General features: G+C 38.3%; 1 protein-coding gene across 1 annotated transcript in view; it reads right to left on the bottom strand.

Moving 5' to 3' along the window:
• LOC148691293 (uncharacterized) overlaps positions 1-25,041 on the bottom strand; it is a 175,108-nt gene that overhangs the window by 36,400 nt on the left and 113,667 nt on the right. The window contains exons 4-5 of the mRNA XM_088683978.1: positions 12,429-12,938; positions 8,536-9,278 (exon numbers count right to left, since the gene is read on the bottom strand). Of these exons, the coding sequence (XP_088540104.1) occupies positions 8,536-9,278; positions 12,429-12,938 (1,253 nt within the window). The remainder of the gene's footprint in view (positions 1-8,535; positions 9,279-12,428; positions 12,939-25,041) is intronic.

Here is a 25,041-nt window from a genome sequence, read left to right as displayed (position 1 = left end):
AATTGTGACTAGCGATTTTTACTACTCATGAATATAAGTTCATAACGATTAGGTGAAATTCCCTTATATCCTAGCATCAAGTTTAGGCATGCAAATTAAGTGTCGACCCTCAACCCACATACATAAACAAGTTCTTAATCAAAACAGAAAAGTAAACCACATCTAAGGTTCATGAATTCATAACTGGAGTAAATCAAATCATAACCAACATATGTCCATGGCTTCAAACTTTCCCCTAACTAATTAGGGGTTTAGCCACTCATGATTACAACAAACTTAGAGAGTAATAACAAAGTAAACATTGAAAACAAGAACGAAGAACACCTAAAAATCCCAACAACTCAATCTTGAATTGTATGAACGTTTAGGCCTCTTCTCCTCTAGTTGCTGCAACACAAGGGGTTTTGGTGAGTTTTGGGGGTTATGGATGATGTAGAATGATGTGTTTAGGGTAGGGATGGATGTAGGGGAAGGCAAGGAGTGTTTTTGGGCAGAAAATATGAAGAATGGTGAAGTATGGCAGTGTTAGAGAGAGGGAATGAATTTCTGGCGTGAATGAATGTGTATGAGAGATGATTTTCTGAATATGGAAGTGTGTGTGAATTGTGGCTGCAATGGATGCTTATTTATAGGTGAAGAAGAGGGAATATGACAGCTAGGAACTTGGTGGAAAGCTGAAAATGCATGTGCAATGTTTTGGGAGAAAATGGGAGTGCATGTGGCTGCAATGGATTAAAGGGTGAATGCAATCTGAAATGGGAGAGCATGTGGGTGAAATAATGAAGGAATAAGTGCATGTGGCTGAATTGGTGGTGCAAAGTGAATGAATAATGAAATGGGAAAGCATGTGCAAGGTTGTGGTGTGAATGATTGAATGTGCATGTGGCTGATTTATGAAGAGTGAATGCATGTGGCTGCAAGGTGTGAATGATTATGGGTGCATGTGGCTGCAATGGATTAGGAATCCTTCAATTTCGTCCATTCCTTTTGCTCCAAACATAAGCTATCCATTCCAAGTCCAATTTTGCTCCAAAATGCTCCAAAATGCATCTTTTTGCTTCCTTAGCCATATGAACCTAAAAACACACGAAAATGGCTTAAACTACTAAAACAACTATGAATTAACAATATAAATGCACGAAAACAAGCTAAGTAAGTCGCCTAAATATGCTCCTATCAAATTCCCCCACACTTAGCTTTTGCTAGTCCTCGAGCAAAACAAAACAAAAGAAACCAAAAACAAAACAAAACACAATCTAAACCTTCCAACATGTATCTCAGGGATTTCAAACGAACATGACACAATATAGAACATCATTCCCACAACATTTAGCTTTCTTTACACTTCAACAAACACTTAATCATAGTTACCATTCACTAGTTCACATTTAATCAATTAAAACATCATTTTGAATGTAGTAACATGCCTTAGAGAATTCCCTCAATTCCTTACTAGAATGCACTCAATTTTCACACAGATTTTCTAACTCCACACCCTACACTAGGTATATGTGAGGAGATTGATGTAAATATGAATTCTAACACTCACATATGTTATATCAAAGAAAGCATTTTCTGGATTTACGACAATGACATGAATATGATCTCATGAATGGAATGCTACTACTTAGAACGAGAACCAGTGATTCCATATGCTCATACCAAATTCAAACTCCACATATTGAATACATAACATCAAGATAGAAGTTGAGGGTTGTAACGGGGCTAAGGGTAATGGCTAACAAGGAAAAGCAAAGGACAAACAAAGGTTCTTAAAGCAATAGGAAGCAAAGTAATGAAATTGACACTTAAACTCACTTTTAATGGCAGAAATCAACTTTTAAACACAAGGGAAGATGCATGCACAATTAGGGTCAAATTCACTCTTTTGGACCCTTCCTTCAATAACCAATACTTGTGAGATCATTCTCACTTATTTTTCAACTCTTTTTTTTTTCTTTTTGATAGGAGCATATTCATGCGACTTAAATGGCTTGTTCTCGTGCATTTACGTTATGTTTCTCTCGTTATTTTAGTCCTTTATGCTTCTTTTGTGTGTTTTCAGGTTCTAAGGGCCTAGGGAGCAAGAAAGTGCATTTTGAGGCCATTTGGAGCATTTTTGGGCATGGATTGGATAGCTTATCCATGGAGCCAAGAGGATGGACGAATTTGAAGGCCTTGTATGCACTTGAAGACACAAAACAATGGCTCTAGCCCAATCAAACACATTATGCCATACAAACCAACCTATTTTAGGCCCATTCTATGTACTTAAACCCTAGCCCTTTAAACTAATTCATTTATCACTTATCAAACCATTCACTTATCACTCACCACATATCATTCACTTATCACTTAACATATCATTCATTTATTTCACTTCCATACTCATCTTAATTCCACATGCATTCTCACACATGCACATCATTCACTCACATTTCCACCATTCATTCTTTATTCCTTTCCAAACATCTCACATGCATTTCCACCTTCCTACTTCATCATTTCACCACATTCTCCCTCTTTAACTCACATGCATTCATCATAATTCACAACACAAAACAACTTCATTGCCGTGGGTTCCCATTTCCTTTCCAAACATCTCACATGCATTTCTTCATTATTTCCTAACCCTACATGCATTATTTATTGCATCTTCACATGCATTCACACACACTTTACACATTCAAACCGTGAGCTCCCATTCCTATATGCCATTTTCAAATTTCCACCCACTAACCTAGTCATCAACACATGCACTTCCACCTTTCATCCACAATGATTCATGATTCATTCACTTTGCATCCTTTAAATCACATACTTTTCCATCATTAATTAGCCACTTGCATCTTAAACAAACAACCATATATTCCCTCCACTACTCCTATAAATACCCTTGCATTCATTCATTCAAGAACATCTCATTCACAACACAACACCCCTCAAACACTTCCATTCTTCTCTTTGCCGTGAGTCCCCTTAGAATCCAAAACCATCTTTCCATTTCCACCACTTCCCAACCCTCCAAACCACTCCTCTACCATTTCCATAATCCCCCAAACCTCACCTTAGACCTTGTGCTACAACAACGAGGAAGATAAGAGGGCCTAAACGTTCATACAATTCAAGTTTGAGTTGTTGGAATGTTTAGGTGTTTCTTTGATTTCAAAGTTTAAATTCAATTCTCTTTGTTTTGTACGTATGAGGAATGGAAGAGAAGAGTGCCTAAACGTTCATACAATTCAAGTTTGAGTTGTTGGAATGTTTAGGTGTTTCTTTAATTTCAAAGTTATGAGGAAATAAACCCCCCTTTAGCTAGGGGGTGATTCGAAATAAATGTTTATACTTGCATTTTGATTTGATTACCTTTCGTTGGAATTTCATAAGTTTTGAATTCAATTTGTTTAACCGTTTGATTGATAACTTATTTATGAATGTTTATTAAGAATGCGCGCTTAATTTTCATGCATAAATATGACGCTAGAATATAAGTGAATTTCACCTAATCGTTATGAACTTATATTCACAAGTAGTGGAGGTTGCTTATAAACAATCGCGTTAAACGAATTCTTGGCATAAGTTTCATGCGTATTCCATAGTAACGAATGCCTCGTCAACACTTATAGTTTTCATAATGCTTAATGATCTTTGATTGTATCTTTATTGTGCTTTTCACGTAAAGGACTTTTGGAGAATGTGGTGAATTGCGTTGCGCTAACCCATCCAATTCATTAACTTAAGGAGAACTTGACGGTTAATTTAAGCGGACCTAATTAACCCGGGGCGTTGAGTTTCATAATTTATCGAAAGACCAACTGAGAATCAATCTTGTATGCAAGTGTAACATGTATGGAGATGAACCCCTTAGCTAGCATTCATCCATAAATTTCATATTTACATTCTGTCTAGTTTATTAACTTGTTTCGTTATTTCAATTTTCGTAAAAACCTCAATCCCCCTTTTGCTTTAATGTTCATTTTAGTTAGAATTCAATTTAGTTTGTGTTTTTAAAGCATTTTGAGTTTTTGGTTTGTCTTAGTGTTTTAAACTTTAATTTTGCATTCTTTGAGTCTAGTTTAGTGTTTTAAACTTTATTTTACATTTTTGAGTCAGTTTCCAAGAGATTTGCAATCCCTCCTAATCCCCGGTCCAGAACGATCCCTACTTATACTCATACTACAATTGTCAAAAATAGGGTTTAATTTGTGCGCATATAATTCTCGCATCACTTTTCAACACTTTTCTAATTTCTTTTTATTTTTCAACTCTTTTTTTTTTTTTTTTTTTCTTTATTTCATTCTTTGTCCGTGCCCTATTATCTTCCCCCACACTTATTTTCTGCAATATATTGATCAAAAGGAGTTCATTCTAAGTCATGCTTCACTATCCTTTAAGAACAAGGGTATGGAAAGTTCTAATCTAAGCTAGGTGAGGATAATGTGGTTAACAAAGAAAATAAGCTTGAAAATGCTCAAAAGGGGTAATCCTACAATACATGTGAAAAGGGATAGGCTTTTTGGCTTTGGCTTGACTAACAACTTCATCTTATTGTATGTTATGCAATCAATATCATGCTTTGAATGAATTGGGCATGAGTTCTAGTATTTGGAACTATAATGAAATGCATTCCAAGTAGCAACCAAGCAAAGAATGATGAGATCATGCAACGACTTTAGAAAACAAGAAATCACAGATTTATACTCTCCAAAGAACGTTATAGGCTCAAGTCTCACAAGGATGTAGCTTTAGTTTAAGTTCCTTCGTTCAAGCATGTTACAAAAACAGATTTTCTCTTTGTAATTACATGTGAATTCATAAGCTATAACCATAACCAAGCATAAACCAAAGCATAAATCAACTTCCAGCCATGTTTACAACATTCTATAATAGTCATGTAATTTAAAACCAAATCCTCATCATTGTGTTGGAAGGTACCCTAAAACGCAAAAATGACTCAAAAACGACTCTTTTTGGTAATTTTCAAACTTTTTCGAATTTTTCTAAGGTTTTCTGTTATATGACACTAAAACACATCAAAACACACTAAAAACACTTTAAAACGGTGAGAAACAACATGTGAAGTGATAGGTGATAAAATCCCACGAATTTCATGCAAAAACAGCTTGTTTACCCCCCCACACTTAAACCAAACATTGTCCTCAATGTTTCAAACTTAGATTAACACAAAAACAATCAACTAACACAACTAGCAAACATAACACAAATGGCAAAGTAATAGCAATAAAGAGATAGGTTAGGGACGCAAATCTGGGTTTGGAGTGAAAGTTCGTTCTTCTCGTGTTTCAACACATGGGTTGCCTCCCAAGAAGCGCTTGCTTTAACGTCTTCCAGCCGGACGGTACCTCCGTTTAAGCTTGACTAGGTTCCACGGCATGGAGGGGTACCTCCTCCACGACATGCTCCTCAAACGTCTCGTAATAGGGCTTCAATCGATGCCCATTCACTTTGAATTCTTGCTGCGTCCTTGAACTTTTGATTTGCACTGCACCATGAGGGAAAACATTAGTGACAATAAAAGGACCAACCCATTTGGAACGCAACTTACCCGGAAACAACCGAAGGCGAGAATTGAACAACAACACTTTCTGCCCAATAGAGAACGTCTTGGCACGAATCATCTTGTCATGGAATGCCTTCGTTTTCTCCTTGTAAATCCGGGCATTCTCATATGCTTCATTTCGGATTTCATCAAGCTCACACAATTGAAGCTTCCTATGTAAACCTGCAGCATCAAGGTCCATATTGAACGTTTTGACGGCCCAATGTGCACGATGCTCTAGTTCGACGGGAAGATGGCATGGCTTCCCATAGATGAGCCGAAAAGGTGACATCCCAATGGGAGTTTTGTAGGCAGTGCGATACGCCCACAATGCATCGTTTAAGCGCAAACTCCAATCCTTCCTTGTAGGCCCCACGGTCTTCTCAAGAATTTGCTTGATTTCCCTATTCGAAACCTCGGCTTGCCCACTCGTTTGAGGATGATAAGGTGTGGCCACCTTATGCGTGACATTGTATTTCTTGAGCAACGCCTCGATGGTTCGATTACAAAAATGGGAACCTCCATCACTGATTAGCACTCGTGGCATTCCAAACCTTGCAAAAATGTTAGTTTTCACAAAATCTGCAACCACTTGAGAATCATTAGTTCGGGTGGCTTTTGCTTCCACCCATTTCGACACATAGTCCACAGCAAGCAATATATAAAGAAACCCATGTGACGAAGGAAAGGGACCCATAAAATCAATACCCCAAACATCAAAGATTTCAACACTAAAAATGGGGGTTTGCGGCATTTGTTATTTAGGACCAATATTGCCCGTTCTTTGGCATCTATCACAAGACATGCAAAATGTTCTAGCATCCCTAAAGATGGTAGGCTAATAGAAACCACATTCTAACACCTTAAGTGCTGTTCTTTGAGTGCCAAAGTGTCCCCCACAAGCATAAGTGTGACAAAAGGTTAGAATAGCATTAAACTCAGAATCGTGCACACACCTACGTATAACTTGGTCAGGGCAATATTTCCATAAATACGGGTCATCCCACACATAAAATCGTGCCTCTTTCTTTAATTTATCACATTGGTGTTTAAGTAATTCACTAGGAACATGTTTAGACACCAAATAATTCACCAAATCAGCATACCACGGTTCACTTACCTTGACGGACATCAGTTGCTCATCTGGGAATGTCTCTATGATAGGCACGGCATCCTCCTCATGCACCATACGGCTCAAGTGGTCAGCCACCACGTTTTCACTTCCCTTCTTGTCCCGGATTTCGATATCGAACTCTTGGAGAAGAAGCATCCAACGAATGAGTCGTGGTTTGGCCTCCTTCTTGGTGAACAAATACTTCAATGCTGCATGGTCAGTATAAATAATAACTTTAGTACCAAGCAAATAAGAACGGAATTTATCTAAAGCAAACACAACAGCAAGAAGTTCTTTTTCAGTGGTAGAATAATTCAATTGTGCATCATTTAAAGTCCGAGAGGCATAATAGATAACATGCGGCCTCTTTTCCTTCCTTTGCCCCAAAACAGCTCCTAATGCATAATCGGAAGCATCGCACATAAGCTCGAAAGGTAGGCTCCAATCCGGTGGAACAATGATGGGTGCCGTGGTCAACAACTCCTTAAGTAGGTTGAATGATGCCGTGCACTCCTTGGTGAATTCAAACGTCACGTCTTTTTGTAGGAGACGGCAAAGAGGTTGTGCAACCTTCGAGAAATCCTTGATAAACCTACGATAGAATCCTGCATGGCCAAGAAAAGAACGAACCTCTCTAACCGAAGTAGGAGAGGGTAAGTGACGTACAAGATCTATTTTAGACTTATCAACTTCAATTCCTTTTTCAGAGATGATATGACCCAAAACTATACCTTGTTTAACCATAAAATGACATTTTTCCCAATTCAAAACAAGGTTAGTTTCCATGCATCTTTTCAAGATTAAAGTGAGATTATGCAAACAAGCATCAAATGAGTCTCCAAACACACTAAAATCGTCCATAAATACTTCAATTATCTTTTCAACATAATCAGAGAAGATACTTACCATGCATCGTTGGAAAGTGGCCGGTGCATTGCATAAACCAAATGGCATACGACGATATGCAAAAGTACCAAATGGACAAGTAAAGGTGGTCTTTTCTTGATCATCCGGCGCTATGACAATTTGATTATATCCCGAATAACCATCAAGAAAGCAATAAAAAGAATGACCGGCTAACCTTTCAAGCATTTGATCGATGAATGGCAAAGGGAAGTGATCTTTCCTTGTTGCCGCATTTAGCTTCCTATAGTCAATGCGCACCCTCCAACCGGTTTGAATGCGTGTAGGCACAAGTTCATCTTCTTCATTTTTCACCACCGTGACTCCGGACTTCTTGGGAACCACTTGGACCGGTGAAACCCAACAACTATCCGAGATGGGATAGATGACGCCACAATCAAGCAATTTGATGATTTCCTTCTTCACTACTTCCATCATTGGTGGGTTGAGTCGACGTTGGGCTTCCCTTGATGGTTTGGCGCCTTCTTCCATGAGAATTCGATGCATGCACGTGGTAGGACTTATACCCTTGATGTCGGCCAAAGTCCACCCTATGGCCGTCTTGTGCTCTTTGAGAACCCTCACCAACTTCTCCTCCTCTTGTGCCGTGAGTGATGAAGCTATAATGACGGGCAATGTGTCTTGCTCGCCCAAAAACACATACTTCAAGTGATTTGGCAACGGTTTGAGCTCAAGTGTAGGTGGTTGTTCTATAGAAGGAAGCAACTTATGAGTTGAAATTGGAATTGAAATTGGACTAGGGAACTTACCTTGGAGCCGTGGCAATGACTCTAGGGCTGCCACGGTCTCAATTACATCTTCATCAAAGGCCTCGGCATGGGTGTTCAATTGTGTGCCGTGGTTTGTTATGGTGACATCCATGTGATCCTTCATTTCTAGGCCATTTGTAATGACCGTTTCAAGTGCATCGCCATGTAATTGATCAAAGTGTGCCTGCGCCAAAGAATCAAGAATATCAATAGAGAAACATGAGTGATCATCATTAGGAAATCTCCTAGTTTCAGAAATATTAAAATCAATCACTTCCCCATCGAATTCCATTGTTAAAGTGCCTTTAAACACGTCTATCTTAGTTCGGGCCGTCTTCATGAATGGCCTCCCAAGAAGAATCGGCAAGGATGGAGCATGGGTGGTTTCCTCCATTTCAAGGACATAGAAATCCGCCGGGAAGATCAAATCATTCACCTGCACTAAGACATCTTCCAATACGCCCTTTGGATAGGCATTAGATCTATCGGCCAACTGAATAATCACACCATCATTTTTCAATTCACCAAGGTTCATTGAAGCATAAATAGAGTATGGCATGACGTTAATTGAAGCTCCTAAGTCTAACATAGCATGTTCGAACTTAGTTTGACCAATAATACAAGGGATTGTAAAGCTACCTGGATCTTTGCACTTTGGTGGTAACTTTCTTTGTAAAACAGCGGAAACGTTCTCACTTACCCTTACTACCTCTTTATGTGACGCCCTCTTCCTTGTAGTGCACAATTCCTTCAAGAACTTAGCGTATTTGGGCACTTGCTTTATGGCATCTAGGAGCGGGATATTGACTTGAACTTTCCGAAAGGTCTCTAGAATGTCCTTCTCGGCTTCTTCCTTCTTTGATTGCCTAAACCTGCCAGGAAAGGGCACGTTTAGTGGAATAGAACTTGTCAAAGTCGAGTTTGGACTTACCTTAGGTGTGTTGGACGGTTTTGGCACAATAGGGGGCTGCGGCAAAGTTTCTTTCACCCTTGCCGTGGCCTTTATTCCTTGTTCCTCCTCTTCTTGCAGCAACATGTCCTCTTCTTGACTTGTTTTGGACGGCCTTGAGGTGGTTCCGACCTCCTTACCACTTCTCAACATGATTGCCTTGGCAGATTCGAACCCTCCCTTTGGATTGACAATGGTTGAGCTAGGGAGCTTGCCTTTGTCTCGGAATTGTCCTACAAACTCCGCAATCTGCCCAATTTGTTTCTCCAAGTGATCCACCCTTTTGTCTTGGTTTTGCATGGCTTTGGTTTGATTCTCTTGCCCCTGAGACAAACTAGTAAGCAACTTAAGAATAGTAGCATTATCTAAAGACGTACCTTGATGGTTTTGGGCGGATTGGGGTTGGGTTTGGTCTTGGCCGAATGGCTTGGTGTAGAATGATAGAAGCATATTTATGCGCCTTAGTTAGCTAGTTCTTATGCATTTATGTTGTGTTTTCTTACTTAATTTAGTGTTTAAAGTCATTTTCGTGTGTTTATAGGTTCATATGGCTAAGGATGCAAAAGGATGCCTTTCGGAGCCTTTTGGAGCAAATTAGAGATTGGAATGGATTGCATATGCTTAAAGCCAAGTAGATGGACGAAATTGAAGACCAAAGGAATGAAAATGAAGAACAAAGAGTTCACATTCATCACCAACACAACCATGCATCCACACATTCTTTCTCCATCATTGCAGCCACATGCACATTCCACTTCATCATTTCAGATTTCCACCATCAACAAAGAACCATTCATTAATCATTTACACTTTAATCATTCAACCACATTCACACATCACCCATTCACCTTTGTGCCATGCTTCTACCTTTGTTCAAGCCCTTCCACATAACCTGCCTTCATTCATTCAGAAAATGCATTCCTTGCCGTGGCTTACATGCACTTCCCACTACCTTTCATTTCAGCCAAATCACATGCATTCCCACATGCATTTCCACCCACATACACCCATAATCATTCAACACATGCATCCATAATCATCTCTCAAAACCGTGCATTTCATGTTCATTCCAACCTTTATTCCACATGCACTCCCTTTAAATAATCAACCCACATGCACCATTCAAACATAAACCCATTCACCACCAGAAAACAACCATGCCGTGGGTTCCCATTCCAGATTTCCAGCATTCCCTTTTATTTTCTGTCAAAACACATGCATTCCCACCCTTTAATCACATGCATTTCTGCCACATGCATCTCCCATCACCATTTCAGCTTTCCACCTAATTCCTAGTCATCATGTTCCCCCCATTTCACCTATAAATAAGCATGCATTGCAGCCACAAAACACACACTCTTCCATTTCAGAAAACCATCTCTCATACACATTCATTCACGCCAGAAATTCCTCCCCTCTCTCTAGCACTACCATACTTCACCATTCTTCATATTTTCTGCCCAAAAACACTCCTTACCTTCCCCTACATCCATCCCTACCCTAAACACATCCTTCTACATCATCCATAACCCCCAAAACTCACCAAAACCCCTTGTGCCGCAGCAACTAGAGGAGAAGAGGCCTAAACGTTCATACAATTCAAGATTGAGTTGTTGGAATTTTTAGGTGTACTTCGATTCTTGTTTTCAATGTTTACTTTGTTATTACTCTCTAAGTTTGTTGTAATCATGAGTGGCTAAACCCCTAATTAGTTAGGGGAAAGTTTGAAGCCATGGATATGTTTGAAATATGAATTGATTTCTTCCAATTGTGATTTGTTAATTTGTGATTGCAATTCAATTATCATGTTTATTAAAGACTTGTTTTTGTATGTTGATTAGGGATGCATACTTAGTCTTCATGCATAAACTCGATGCTAGTTTATAAACGAGTTTCACCTAATCGTCACAAGTTTATAAACATGAGTAGTGAAGGTTGCTAGTCACAACCGCGTTAATTGAATTCTTGGCAAAAGTATCATGCATTCATAGTTACAATTGCCTCGTCAACACTTATAATTTTCATAGAGCATAATGATCTCTCATTGTATCTCTTCTATGCATTCATGTTGAGAACCATTGGAGAATGATTTGAATTGTCGCATGCATCATCCAATTCAATAACTTAAGGAAAATTTGAGAGTTAATTAGTGCATCACGGTTAACTTGGGGTGTTGAGCATCATAGTTAATGAAAAACAATTGGAGAATCGATTCATATATAAATGTGTCATGTGTGGAGAATGGACCTCTAACTAATCCATCCATCATCTTGTTTCTCAAATCCGTTTATACAATCTGCCTAGTTTATTAACTTGTTTTATTTAATTTAATTTCGTCAAAACCTTAATCCCCCTTTACTTTAGTGTCCAACTTAGTTAGAAAGTGTCTTAGTTTGTGTTTTTAAGTGTTTTGATTCAATTTGTTACACAAATTCGTCCAAATTCACCAAAGTGTCCAAAACTGCCCAGAAAGTGTTTTTAAGGCAGTTTTGAGTGTTTTGGGTGATGTTTGAGTCTTTTGGTTTGTTTTAGTGTTTTAAAGTTTAGTTTTGCATTCTTTGAGTCTAGTAAGTGTTTTATATTGTGTTCTTACGTTTTTGAGTCAATTTCACATTGATTAGCATCCCTAGTTAATCCCCGGTCTAGAACGATCCCTATTTGCTCATTTACTACAATTGTCATCCATAGGGTTTAATTTGTGTGTTTAACTATTTTCGCATCATAGAACCCCGGGGGTTGTTGTCTAAAACCTCCTTGTTGGTGAGGTTGTTGAGGCTCCCTCCACTTGAAGTTTGGATGGTCTTTCCAACCTGGATTGTATGTGTTGGAATATGGATCATTCCTTGGTTGATTGTGGCTCGGAAATCCAATGGCATTTGCACTCTCCCATCCCCCATTCTCAATCAATTGAGGGCATCTTTCCGAAGGGTGTCCTTGGATAGAACATACACCACATACAATCGGTCCTTGTATCTTCATTCCTTCGGCCATCTGAGACATAATAGAAGTAAGATTAGCTAACTGAGATTGAATATCGGATTGAGAACTTACCTCATTCAAGTGTTGTCGTGGGGGGTCCCTTTGCCCAAGTCCTTCATATTGTTGTGCATTTAGAGCACGGTTTGCAATTAGGGTCTTGGCTGCCATAGGAGTTTTGTCCACCAATGCACCTCCCGCCGAAGCATCGAGCATTTGCCTTTCAATGGGAAGAAGGCCCTCATAGAAATATTGAAGGAGAAGCTCCTCCTTCATTTGATGTTGAGGACATGATGCAACAAGGGCTTTAAAACGCTCGTAGTATGCCGGAAAAGATTCTCCTTGACTTTGTTGGATTCCGCTAATTTTCTTCCTCAAGAGAATGACTCTTGAAGTAGGGAAGAACTTCTCCAAGAATGCTCGCTTCATGCTCTCCCAAGAAGTAACGGTCCCGGGTGCCAATTCATAAAGCCAATCCTTAGCCTTTTCCACAAGAGAGAATGGAAAAGCTTTCATCTTCATAATATTCCCATCAACGTTAATGGGTGTCATGCTTGAGCATACAACTTCAAACTCCTTCAAATGCTTGTTTGGATCTTCCATGGACAGCCCATGGTACTTTGGAATGTGGTGCAACAAGCTTGACTTCAACTCGAATTCATCGGTCTTGCCTTGGGCAGCCGCGGGGTATTGAATGCATAATGGTGCGGCATTGGCCAACCCCGAGGCCGAAAGCTCTTTAATGGTCCGATTGTCCGCTGCCATAACTTCTTCTTCCACACTTTCAAACTCAGATTCGGCCTCTGAACTTGAACTAGGTTCACTAGGTTCGGGATGCCTCCTCTTTCTTCTCAAATCACGTTCAAAATCGTCGTTAAAGTCCAAGATATGTGCATGCACAGTTTGAGAACTCCGCGTCATGCACTAGTACCTAAACCAAGAAAACAAAACAAAATAAGAAAACTAGGTAAATTACACTAAAAACATACGGCAAAAACACAAGGGATTAGCAATTTTGCTAATCCCCGGCAACGGCGCCAAAATTTGATATGAAAATTAACTTGACACACAAATTAAACCCTATGGATGACAATTGTAGTATCTGAGCAAATAGGGATCGTTCTAGACCGGGGATTAACTAGGGATGCTAACCAATGTGAAATTGACTCAAAAACGTAAAAACAATATTTAGAACACTAAACTAGACTTAATGAATGCAAACCTAAAATTTAAAATCCTCAAACAAACTAAAAGACTCAAACATCACCCCAAAACACTCAAAACTGCCTTAAAAACACTTTCTGGGCAGTTTTGAACACTTTGGTGAATTTGGACGAATTTGTGTAACAAATTGAATCAAAACACTTATAAACACAAACTAAGACACTTTCTAACTAAGTTGGACACTAAAGTAAAGGGGGATTAAGGTTTTGACGAAATTAAATTAAATGCACAGATTCTAATTAAGGGCAGATTGTAAAAACGAAATTGATGAAATAGAATGATGAGAAACTAGTTAGAGGGTTCCTTATCCACACATGAACATATGCATATAATTTGATTCCCAGTTATGACTTCAACAAACGATGAATGACAATGCTCCAAGTTAATTAGGTCCGCTTAAATTAACTTTCAGATTTCCCTAGATTCATTGGATTGAATGGAATACGCATTACAACCAAATTATTCCTAATCAAAGTCCCTAACTATGGAATACGCATGATAGAGACATTCAACAAGGATCATTAAGTTCAACGGAAATCATAAACATCGACTAGGCATTCATAACTATGGAATACGCATGTTAATCCAGCCTAGGGTTACTAAACACAATTGTGACTAGCGATTTTTACTACTCATGAATATAAGTTCATAACGATTAGGTGAAATTCCCTTATATCCTAGCATCAAGTTTAGGCATGCAAATTAAGTGTCGACCCTCAACCCACATACATAAACAAGTTCTTAATCAAAACAGAAAAGTAAACCACATCTAAGGTTCATGAATTCATAACTGGAGTAAATCAAATCATAACCAACATATGTCCATGGCTTCAAACTTTCCCCTAACTAATTAGGGGTTTAGCCACTCATGATTACAACAAACTTAGAGAGTAATAACAAAGTAAACATTGAAAACAAGAACGAAGAACACCTAAAAATCCCAACAACTCAATCTTGAATTGTATGAACGTTTAGGCCTCTTCTCCTCTAGTTGCTGCAACACAAGGGGTTTTGGTGAGTTTTGGGGGTTATGGATGATGTAGAATGATGTGTTTAGGGTAGGGATGGATGTAGGGGAAGGCAAGGAGTGTTTTTGGGCAGAAAATATGAAGAATGGTGAAGTATGGCAGTGTTAGAGAGAGGGAATGAATTTCTGGCGTGAATGAATGTGTATGAGAGATGATTTTCTGAATATGGAAGTGTGTGTGAATTGTGGCTGCAATGGATGCTTATTTATAGGTGAAGAAGAGGGAATATGACAGCTAGGAACTTGGTGGAAAGCTGAAAATGCATGTGCAATGTTTTGGGAGAAAATGGGAGTGCATGTGGCTGCAATGGATTAAAGGGTGAATGCAATCTGAAATGGGAGAGCATGTGGGTGAAATAATGAAGGAATAAGTGCATGTGGCTGAATTGGTGGTGCAAAGTGAATGAATAATGAAATGGGAAAGCATGTGCAAGGTTGTGGTGTGAATGATTGAATGTGCATGTGGCTGATTTATGAAGAGTGAATGCATGTGGCTGCAAGGTGTGAATGATTATGGGTGCATGTGGCTGCAATGGATTAGGAATCCTTCAATTTCGTCCATTCCTTTTGCTCCAAACATAAGCTATCCATTCCAAGTCCAATTTTGCTCCAAAATGCTCCAAAATGCATCTTTTTGCTTCCTTAGCCATATGAACCTAAAAACACACGAAAATGGCTTAAACTACTAAAACAACTATGAATTAACAATATAAATGCACGAAAACAAGCTAAGTAAGTCGCCTAAATATGCTCCTATCAGCATACAATTTTAAACATCGAGGACAATGTTTAGATTAGGTTTGGGGGTATGGTTTGGAAGGTTTGTCTTGTGTTTGTGTTTGTTTGAGGTGTTAGTTTTGGTTAAGAGTTTTTGCATGCTAATATGAATGTATATGAGGACTATGTTTGAAAACAAACGATTGGGTTGCTATGGAAAAGAGTTGCATCTTGTTGTCATTTATAAAGCTATAACTTTTGAAATTATGATGATAGAGGTACCATACTCAAATTCTGGAAGAAGAATAGTGGAGACTACCCTAGTGAGTTGATGTGTGATTTATACGCACACAAATTAAACCCTCTTTTTGTCAATTGTAGTATAAGTATAAGTAGGGATCGTTCTGGACCGGGGATTAGGAGGGATTGTTAACCACTTGGATTTGACTCAAAAACGTAAAATAACAATATGAAACACTATACTAGACTCAAGGAATGCAAAACTAAACTTTAAAACACTAAAACAAACCAAAAGACTCAAACATTACCCAAAACACTCAAAACTGCCTTAAAATCACTTTCTGGGCAGTTTTGAGCACTTTGAGTACTTTGGACGAATTTATGTAACAAATTGAATCACAAACGTAAAAACGTAATATAAAACACTAAACTAGACTCAAAGAATGTAAAACTAAACTATAAAACACTAAAACAAACCAAAAGACTCAAACAGTACCCAAAGCACTCGAAACTGCCTTAAAAACACTTTCTGGGCAGTTTTGAGCACCTTGAGTACTTTGGACGAATTTGGGAAACAAAATGAAACAAAACACTTATAAACACAAACTAAATGTATTTCTAACTAATTTGACATTAAAGTAAAGGGGGATTTAGGTTTATACGAAATTAAACTAAAATGTACAGATTGTAAATTAAAGCAAAATGTAAATGTGAATGTGATAGAATGAATGGAATGAAGGCTAGCTAAGGGGTTCATATCCATACATGTTATACTTGCATAATAAAATGATTTCCAATTGCATTTCAATAAACCATGAAACTCAACACCCCGGGTTAACCGTGATGCACTAATTAACCTTCAAATATTCCTAACGTTATTGAATTGGATGGGTTAGCGCATACAACAATTCAAAACATTCCCCACAAGTCCCCTACATGATTGCATAATAGAGATACAAGCAAGAATCATTACGCTCTATGAAAATTATAAGTGTTGACGAGGCATTCGTTACTATGGAATACGCATGAAACTTATGCCAAGAATTTGTTTAACGCGATTGTTTATAAGCAACCTCCACTACTTGTGAATATAAGTTCGTAACTATTAGGTGAAACTCACTTATATTCTAGCGTCATATTCATGCATGAAAATTAAGTGTGCACTCTCAATGAACATACATAAATAAGTTATCAATCAAACAGTTAAACGAATTGAATCCACAACTTATGAAACGCAATTAGAAGTATTCAAATCAAAATGCAAGCATAAACATATATTTGAATCACCCCCTAACCAAGGGGGGTTTAGTTCCTCATGGTACAAAACAAAGAGAATCAAAGAAACACCTAAACGTTCCAACAACTCAAACTTGAATTGTATGAACGTTTAGGCCCTCTTATCATCCATTCCTCATTCGTACAAAACAAAGAGCATTGAAATTAAACATTGAAATCAAAGAAACACCTAAACATTCCAACAACTCAAACTTGAATTGTATGAACGTTTAGGCCCTCTTATCTTCCTCTTCGTTGTAGCACAAGGTCTAAGGATAGTTTGATGGTGTGAATGGTTTGGGTAGTGGTGGAGGAATGGAAGGATGGTGTTTGGATTTGTAGGGAAGACTCACGGCACAAAGGGGGTGGTTTGATGGTCTACATTTCTGCAATGGATGAGTTTATGGAAGAGTGTTTGGAATGGGTGAATTTCTGGCACAAAGGCCTTATTTCTGTGGTGAATGGATTGTGTATGAATGAGAATGAATGAATGAGTATTTATAGGTGAAATGGGGGGAACATGACAGCTAGGAACTTGGTGGAAATCTGAAATGGTGATGGGAGATGCATGTGCTGTTTGTGCATGTGATTAAAGGGTGGAAATGCATGTGCTTTGACAGAAATGAGAGGGAATGCACGGTTTTGGTTGATTTCTGGTGGTTGTGAGGTGGAAATCTAGGTGGAAATGCATGTGGATTAAAGCTATGTGAATGATTAAGGTGAATGTGCATGAGTGCATGTGAAATCTGCCAAGATGCATGTGTTATGAAGTGGATTTTCTGCAAAGCAAGGTGAATGTGCATGTGATTAAATTAAAAGATGGAATGCATGTGAATATGATGGAAATCTGATTTATTTGAAGATGCATGTGCAATGAAGTGGAATGACAGCTAGATTATGATGATGAATGCATGTGGTTGATTTAATTGAATAGGAAAGCATGTGAAATGTTTGTGGTGAGTGAATGTGCATGTGAATTAAAGCTAAAGTGATGATGATAAGTGATAAGTGATAAGTGATATGATATGTGGTTATGATGTGATAAGTGGTTATGATAAGTGATAAGTGATAAGTGATATGATAAAGTGATGATGATAAGTGATAAGTGATAAGTGATATGATATGTGGTTATGATAAGTAATGGGAGCATGTGGGTTAATTAATGAAGGAAATGCATGTGAAATGACAATGTGTTAGAATGGATGTGTGTTATGCATGGCATGATTGGGATTAGGAAAGGTTTAAATGTCCTAAAACTAAAGAGAACAAGGTTCCAACACTTTGGCTCCAATTAGGTCTTCAATTTCGTCCAACACTTTGGCTCCAAGCATAAGCTATCCATCCTTAGCCCAAAAGTGCTCCAAAAATCTCCAAAATGCATCTTTTTGCTCCTTTAGCCCTTTGGACCTACAAACACACGAAAATAGTTTAAAGTACTAAAATAACTAAAGAAACATAACGTAAATGCACGAGAACAAGCCATTTAAGTCGCATGAATATGCTCCTATCAAATACCCCCACACTTATCTTTTGCTAGTCCTCGAGCAAAACAAAACAAAAGAAATCAAAAACAAAACGACACTGAACAAGAAAAACACAACCTAAACCTTCCAATAATCGTCTCAAGGATTTCCAATGCACATGACAAGTTAAAAATCATTAGTCCCATAGATTTTAGTCATCTTCACACTTAAGTACATTCTTAATCATAGTCACCACATATTATTTCACAATTAAGCATTTAAAACCATGTTTTGAATGTAGTAACATGCCTTAGAGAATTTGCTCAAATCCTTACAAGATATGCACTCGTTTTTCACACAGATTTTCTAACTACACTCCCTACACTAAGTTATATGTGAGAAGATTGATGTAAATATGAATTCTAACACTCACATATGTTATATCAAAGAAAGCATTTTCTGGATTTACGACAATGACATGAATATGATCTCATGAATTGAATGCTACTACTTAGAACGAGAACCAGTGATTCCATAAGCTCATATCAATTCCAAACTCCACATTATTGAACACATAACGATCAAGATAGAAGTCAAAGGTTGTAACGGGGCTTGGGGAGTTGGCTAACAATGAAAGGATAGGGAAAACAAACGTTCTTTAAGCAATAGTGAGCAAAGTATTGAATTAGGCACTTAGAATTCCCTTTAGAACGCAGAAGTCAACTTTGAACACCCAAGGGAAAGTCACACAAAACTTAGGGCCATATTCAAACTTTTTGGGCCCTTTCTTCAACAATCACACTTGTGAGTCCATTCTCACTTATTTTCACTCTTTTTCTTTCTTTTCTTCTTCTTTTTTTTTCACATTTTTTTTTCTTTTTCCCGTGCCTCCTTTAAGACTTAGGCACATACATACACACAAAAATCCCTTCCCCCACACTTATTTTCTGCAACATATTAATCAAAAGGAATTCATTATCCGTCATGCTTACTATGCTTCAAGAACAAGGGTACGAATGGTCCTAATCTAGGCTAGGTAAGGGGTGATGTGGTTAGCAAAGAAAATAGGCTAAACGAGGTTCAACGGGGTTAAAACTAATAACAAATACGAAATATGGGAAGTAAGGCTATTTGGTTATGGTGGCAACTACACAACTTCATCTTGATATATGTTATGCAATTCAATGTCATGCTTTGAATGAAACGGATATAAGTTCTAGCATTTAGTTCTATCATGATACGATTGCATTCTAAGTAGCAACCAAGTAAGGAATAATGAGATCATGCAACAACTTTAGAAAACAAAGAATCACAGAAAATAACTCTCCAACGAAGGTAATGGCTCGAGTCTCACAGGGTTGTAGCGTTTGTTTGAGTTCCTTCCTTCAAGCATGTTACTAAAACGAATTTTTCTTTTATGATTGCATGTGAAGTCATACATTATAACCATAACCAAGCAAAAAAAATACCAAGAGTAAATCAAACTTTTCTCTATGTTAATAACTCTTTTTAACCGTCATGCAATTACAAACCAAATCCTTATCATTGTGTTGGAAGGTATACTAAGACACAAACACACAAAAACGACTCAAAACACTCTTTTTAGGCTTTTTAAAACACGTTTTTCAAATTTTTATGTGATTTTCGGAGTTATAAAAACAAAACAAACTAAAACACTCTAAAACAACTTAAAAACATCTTAAAACAGCAAGGAACAACATTTGAAGTTATGGGTGATAAAATCCCATGAATTTGCATCAAATATACTTAGTTACCCCCCCCACACTTAAATCAAACATTGTCCTCAATGTTTTAAGCATAGATTCACAGAAAACATAAGTAAACACACAAAAAGCATTTAAACATACTAAACATGGCAGAATCTAATTAACAAAGAGAAGAGTTTAGGGACGCAAATCTGGTTATGGAGTGTAAATTCCCTCTTCTCCTTGGTGATTGCATTGAGGCTTTGATCTTTGTGATTCCACAGGCTTACTCTTGAACTGGTTTCCGCCCATTATTGATTTTCCTTTGTGCTACTGGGCTGGAGGATTCTTTTGGTCTTCCCCGAAGGTCTGAGCTTACCCCTTTGGTCTGTTTCTTTGTTCAATCTTTCCAATTCGTATTGAAAAGGGTTGGAGGATAACTCAGCCTATGTTTGTCTTCACATGCTTCAATGTATCATTTTCACTTGCCTTACTCGCTCCCCTTTGCAGAAGTGGTCCCTTCTCCGGAAGTGTATCAACCGTTGAAGATGACTACTCGAGAGCAACGCTAGGTAAGCAATCAGGAATAGATTCCAGGCAGTTGGCTCCAACTCGGAAGACTGACTCCAAGTGCCGGCTGATTGCTTCTTTCACTTTGCCATGCGAGTAAGAACAAGGACAAAGAAAAAGACAGGGAAAGAGCATGATATGAGATACTTTTGCTTTAGACCTTGATGATATGAGATACCTTTGCTTTTGAAGAAACGACGAATGAAGCAGCACATGTATTTGTTGTGGTTGTCTCCACATGCTTCAATCGACCGTTTCCTTCTACCTTATTTGTACTCCAGGTTTCTGGTATCTTCTTTGGGGGAGAAAAAATTGAGTATTTCAAAAGGCGTTGCTGGGAGAGCGCCCTCAGAGGTGCGGAAGAGATGGACATTATCTTCAGGTTTGCCTTGCCATAAAAGACGAAGGTTGATGTGTCTCCTTTTGACAAAGCTGCACGCGTTTTCTGAAAAGCAGTGAAAGCGTCGCCGAACTTTGCGCTTGTCGGCTAAAGACGTGTAGTTGCGATGATGGCCTCCACGTGTTTTCAGCTTTGTCAGAAATCTTTTGACAAAGTTGAACGCGTTTTCTGAAAAGCCGAGAAAGCGTCGCCTAACTTACGCCGGAAATTCCGGCTCTTTGAATCGGTGGACGCGTCGCCTTGGCTTTTTATAGAGCTATCGATCACCGCCAACATACACACTCTGAAGATTTCCCATTCTTGAACATCGTCTCCGGCCCTTTGAAATTTTAACTCCATCCACCCCTTCTCTTTGAACACTTTCGAAAATGGCAAACTCATCGAACCTTAGCTTAGATTTGAGTCTCAGCAGCGATCCGGTTGCGCCCCGTCAAGGTAATGTATGGCGCCCTTCTTTTTTATCTTCTAACGGTCTTCTTACAGGTGAAGACTCCGTGATGCAGGACGCCACAACAGCTACAATAGTAGCTAGGAACCTCCTCACTCCAAAAGATAGTAGGCTGCTGTCAGGACGGTCCGATGAGTTGGCCGTTCAAGAGTCCCTCGCACTTAGTGTTCAGTGTGCGAGCTCTGTGTCCAACATGGGCCTACGCCTGCTTGCCCGCTCCCGTCAGGTGGAATCATTGATGGCGGAGGTGGAAAGTCTTAAGCAAGAGATCCAGCAGCTTAAGTACGAGAATAGAAGTTTGCATGTGCTTGCAAATAACTATTCGTCGGGCATGAAGAGGAAGCTTGATGAGCTGCAAGAATCTGAGGGTCGAATTTACAGTGATCGTCAAAGGCTTGCGTCTTATCTCCAGAGGCACCTTTTTCCTGGGTCATCCAGCGCTTGGCCAAGTATTGAGGCCTGGAATGCTCTAGCTCCGATGCCTCCCGCTCCGATGGCTTCCGCTCCGATGGCTTCCGCTCCGATGCCTCCCGCTTCTATGCCTTCCGCTTCTGCGCCTCGTAGTGGGGCTTCACGCAAACAACCTTTGTGAAGCTCCACCTTTCTCCATGTTTAGTATTTTATTTAATATATGAAATTTTTTTTTTTTTTTTTTTTTTTTTTTTTTGCATTGGGTTGCCTCCCAAGTAGCGCTTTCTTTTACGTCTTGCAGCCGGACGAAGAACCCAATCACTCCAGGATATGTTCACGAATCGGATGAGAACTCCGAGTCATGAACTAGTACCTAAAACAAGAAACAAAACAAAATTAAGAATCTGGAAAAATAAAAACAAATGAAAATAAAACAATCCAAGGGATTAGCAAATTTTCTAATCCCCGGCAACGGCGCCAAAATTTGATGTGTGATTTATACGCACACAAATTAAACCCTCTTTTTGTCAATTGTAGTATAAGTATAAGTAGGGATCGTTCTGGACCGGGGATTAGGAGGGATTGTTAACCACTTGGATTTGACTCAATAACGTAAAATAACAATATGAAACACTATACTAGACTCAAGGAATGCAAAACTAAACTTTAAAACACTAAAACAAACCAAAAGACTCAAACATTACCCAAAACACTCAAAACTGCCTTAAAATCACTTTCTGGGCAGTTTTGAGCACTTTGAGTACTTTGGACGAATTTATGTAACAAATTGAATCACAAACGTAAAAACGTAATATAAAACACTAAACTAGACTCAAAGAATGTAAAACTAAACTTTAAAACACTAAAACAAACCAAAAGACTCAAACAGTACCCAAAGCACTCGAAACTGCCTTAAAAACACTTTCTGAGCAGTTTTGAGCACCTTGAGTACTTTGGACGAATTTGGGAAACAAAATGAAACAAAACACTTATAAACACAAACTAAATGTATTTCTAACTAATTTGACATTAAAGTAAAGGGGGATTTAGGTTTATACGAAATTAAACTAAAATGTACAGATTGTAAATTAAAGCAAAATGTAAATGTGAATGTGATAGAATGAATGGAATGAAGGCTAGCTAAGGGGTTCATCTCCATACATGTTATACTTGCATAATAAAATGATTTCCAATTGCATTTCAATAAACCATGAAACTCAACACCCCGGGTTAACCGTGATGCACTAATTAACCTTCAAATATTCCTAACGTTATTGAATTGGACGGGTTAGCGCATACAACAATTCAAAACATTCCCCACAAGTCCCCTACATGATTGCATAATAGAGATACAAGCAAGAATCATTACGCTCTATGAAAATTATAAGTGTTGACGAGGCATTCGTTACTATGGAATACGCATGAAACTTATGCCAAGAATTTGTTTAACGCGATTGTTTATAAGCAACCTCCACTACTTGTGAATATAAGTTCGTAACTATTAGGTGAAACTCACTTATATTCTAGCGTCATATTCATGCATGAAAATTAAGTGTGCACTCTCAATGAACATACATAAATAAGTTATCAATCAAACAGTTAAACGAATTGAATCCACAACTTATGAAACGCAATTAGAAGTATTCAAATCAAAATGCAAGCATAAACATATATTTGAATCACCCCCTAACCAAGGGGGGTTTAGTTCCTCATGGTACAAAACAAAGAGAATCAAAGAAACACCTAAACGTTCCAACAACTCAAACTTGAATTGTATGAACGTTTAGGCCCTCTTATCATCCATTCCTCATTCGTACAAAACAAAGAGCATTGAAATTAAACATTGAAATCAAAGAAACACCTAAACATTCCAACAACTCAAACTTGAATTGTATGAACGTTTAGGCCCTCTTATCTTCCTCTTCGTTGTAGCACAAGGTCTAAGGATAGTTTGATGGTGTGAATGGTTTGGGTAGTGGTGGAGGAATGGAAGGATGGTGTTTGGATTTGTAGGGAAGACTCACGGCACAAAGGGGGTGGTTTGATGGTCTACATTTCTGCAATGGATGAGTTTATGGAAGAGTGTTTGGAATGGGTGAATTTCTGGCACAAAGGGCTTATTTCTGTGGTGAATGGATTGTGTATGAATGAGAATGAATGAATGAGTATTTATAGGTGAAATGGGGGGAACATGACAGCTAGGAACTTGGTGGAAATCTGAAATGGTGATGGGAGATGCATGTGCTGTTTGTGCATGTGATTAAAGGGTGGAAATGCATGTGCTTTGACAGAAATGAGAGGGAATGCACGGTTTTGGTTGATTTCTGGTGGTTGTGAGGTGGAAATCTAGGTGGAAATGCATGTGGATTAAAGCTATGTGAATGATTAAGGTGAATGTGCATGAGTGCATGTGAAATCTGCCAAGATGCATGTGTTATGAAGTGGATTTTCTGCAAAGCAAGGTGAATGTGCATGTGATTAAATTAAAAGATGGAATGCATGTGAATATGATGGAAATCTGATTTATTTGAAGATGCATGTGCAATGAAGTGGAATGACAGCTAGATTATGATGATGAATGCATGTGGTTGATTTAATTGAATAGGAAAGCATGTGAAATGTTTGTGGTGAGTGAATGTGCATGTGAATTAAAGCTAAAGTGATGATGATAAGTGATAAGTGATAAGTGATATGATATGTGGTTATGATGTGATAAGTGGTTATGATAAGTGATAAGTGATAAGTGATGATGATAAGTGATAAGTGATAAGTGATATGATATGTGGTTATGATAAGTAATGGGAGCATGTGGGTTAATTAATGAAGGAAATGCATGTGAAATGACAATGTGTTAGAATGGATGTGTGTTATGCATGGCATGATTGGGATTAGGAAAGGTTTAAATGTCCTAAAACTAAAGAGAACAAGGTTCCAACACTTTGGCTCCAATTAGGTCTTCAATTTCGTCCAACACTTTGGCTCCAAGCATAAGCTATCCATCCTTAGCCCAAAAGTGCTCCAAAAATCTCCAAAATGCATCTTTTTGCTCCTTTAGCCCTTTGGACCTACAAACACACGAAAATAGCTTAAAGTACTAAAATAACTAAAGAAACATAACGTAAATGCACGAGAACAAGCCATTTAAGTCGCATGAATATGCTCCTATCATGAGTTATTTTGAGCCTATTTGCTTCTTTGAGAGGGTTTAAAGTGTTTCTACTCCTATCTCTTTCTTTCAATTTCACTTTAAATGATCTCATTACTTCTATTTTGATTGGATACTAAGAA

This window comes from Pyrus communis, chromosome 14 (assembly GCF_041283825.1).
Source record: "Pyrus communis isolate YQ-2024b chromosome 14, ASM4128382v1, whole genome shotgun sequence".
NCBI classification, from domain to species: Eukaryota; Viridiplantae; Streptophyta; class Magnoliopsida; order Rosales; family Rosaceae; genus Pyrus; species Pyrus communis.
This window is presented reverse-complemented; position numbering and strand designations above follow the sequence as displayed.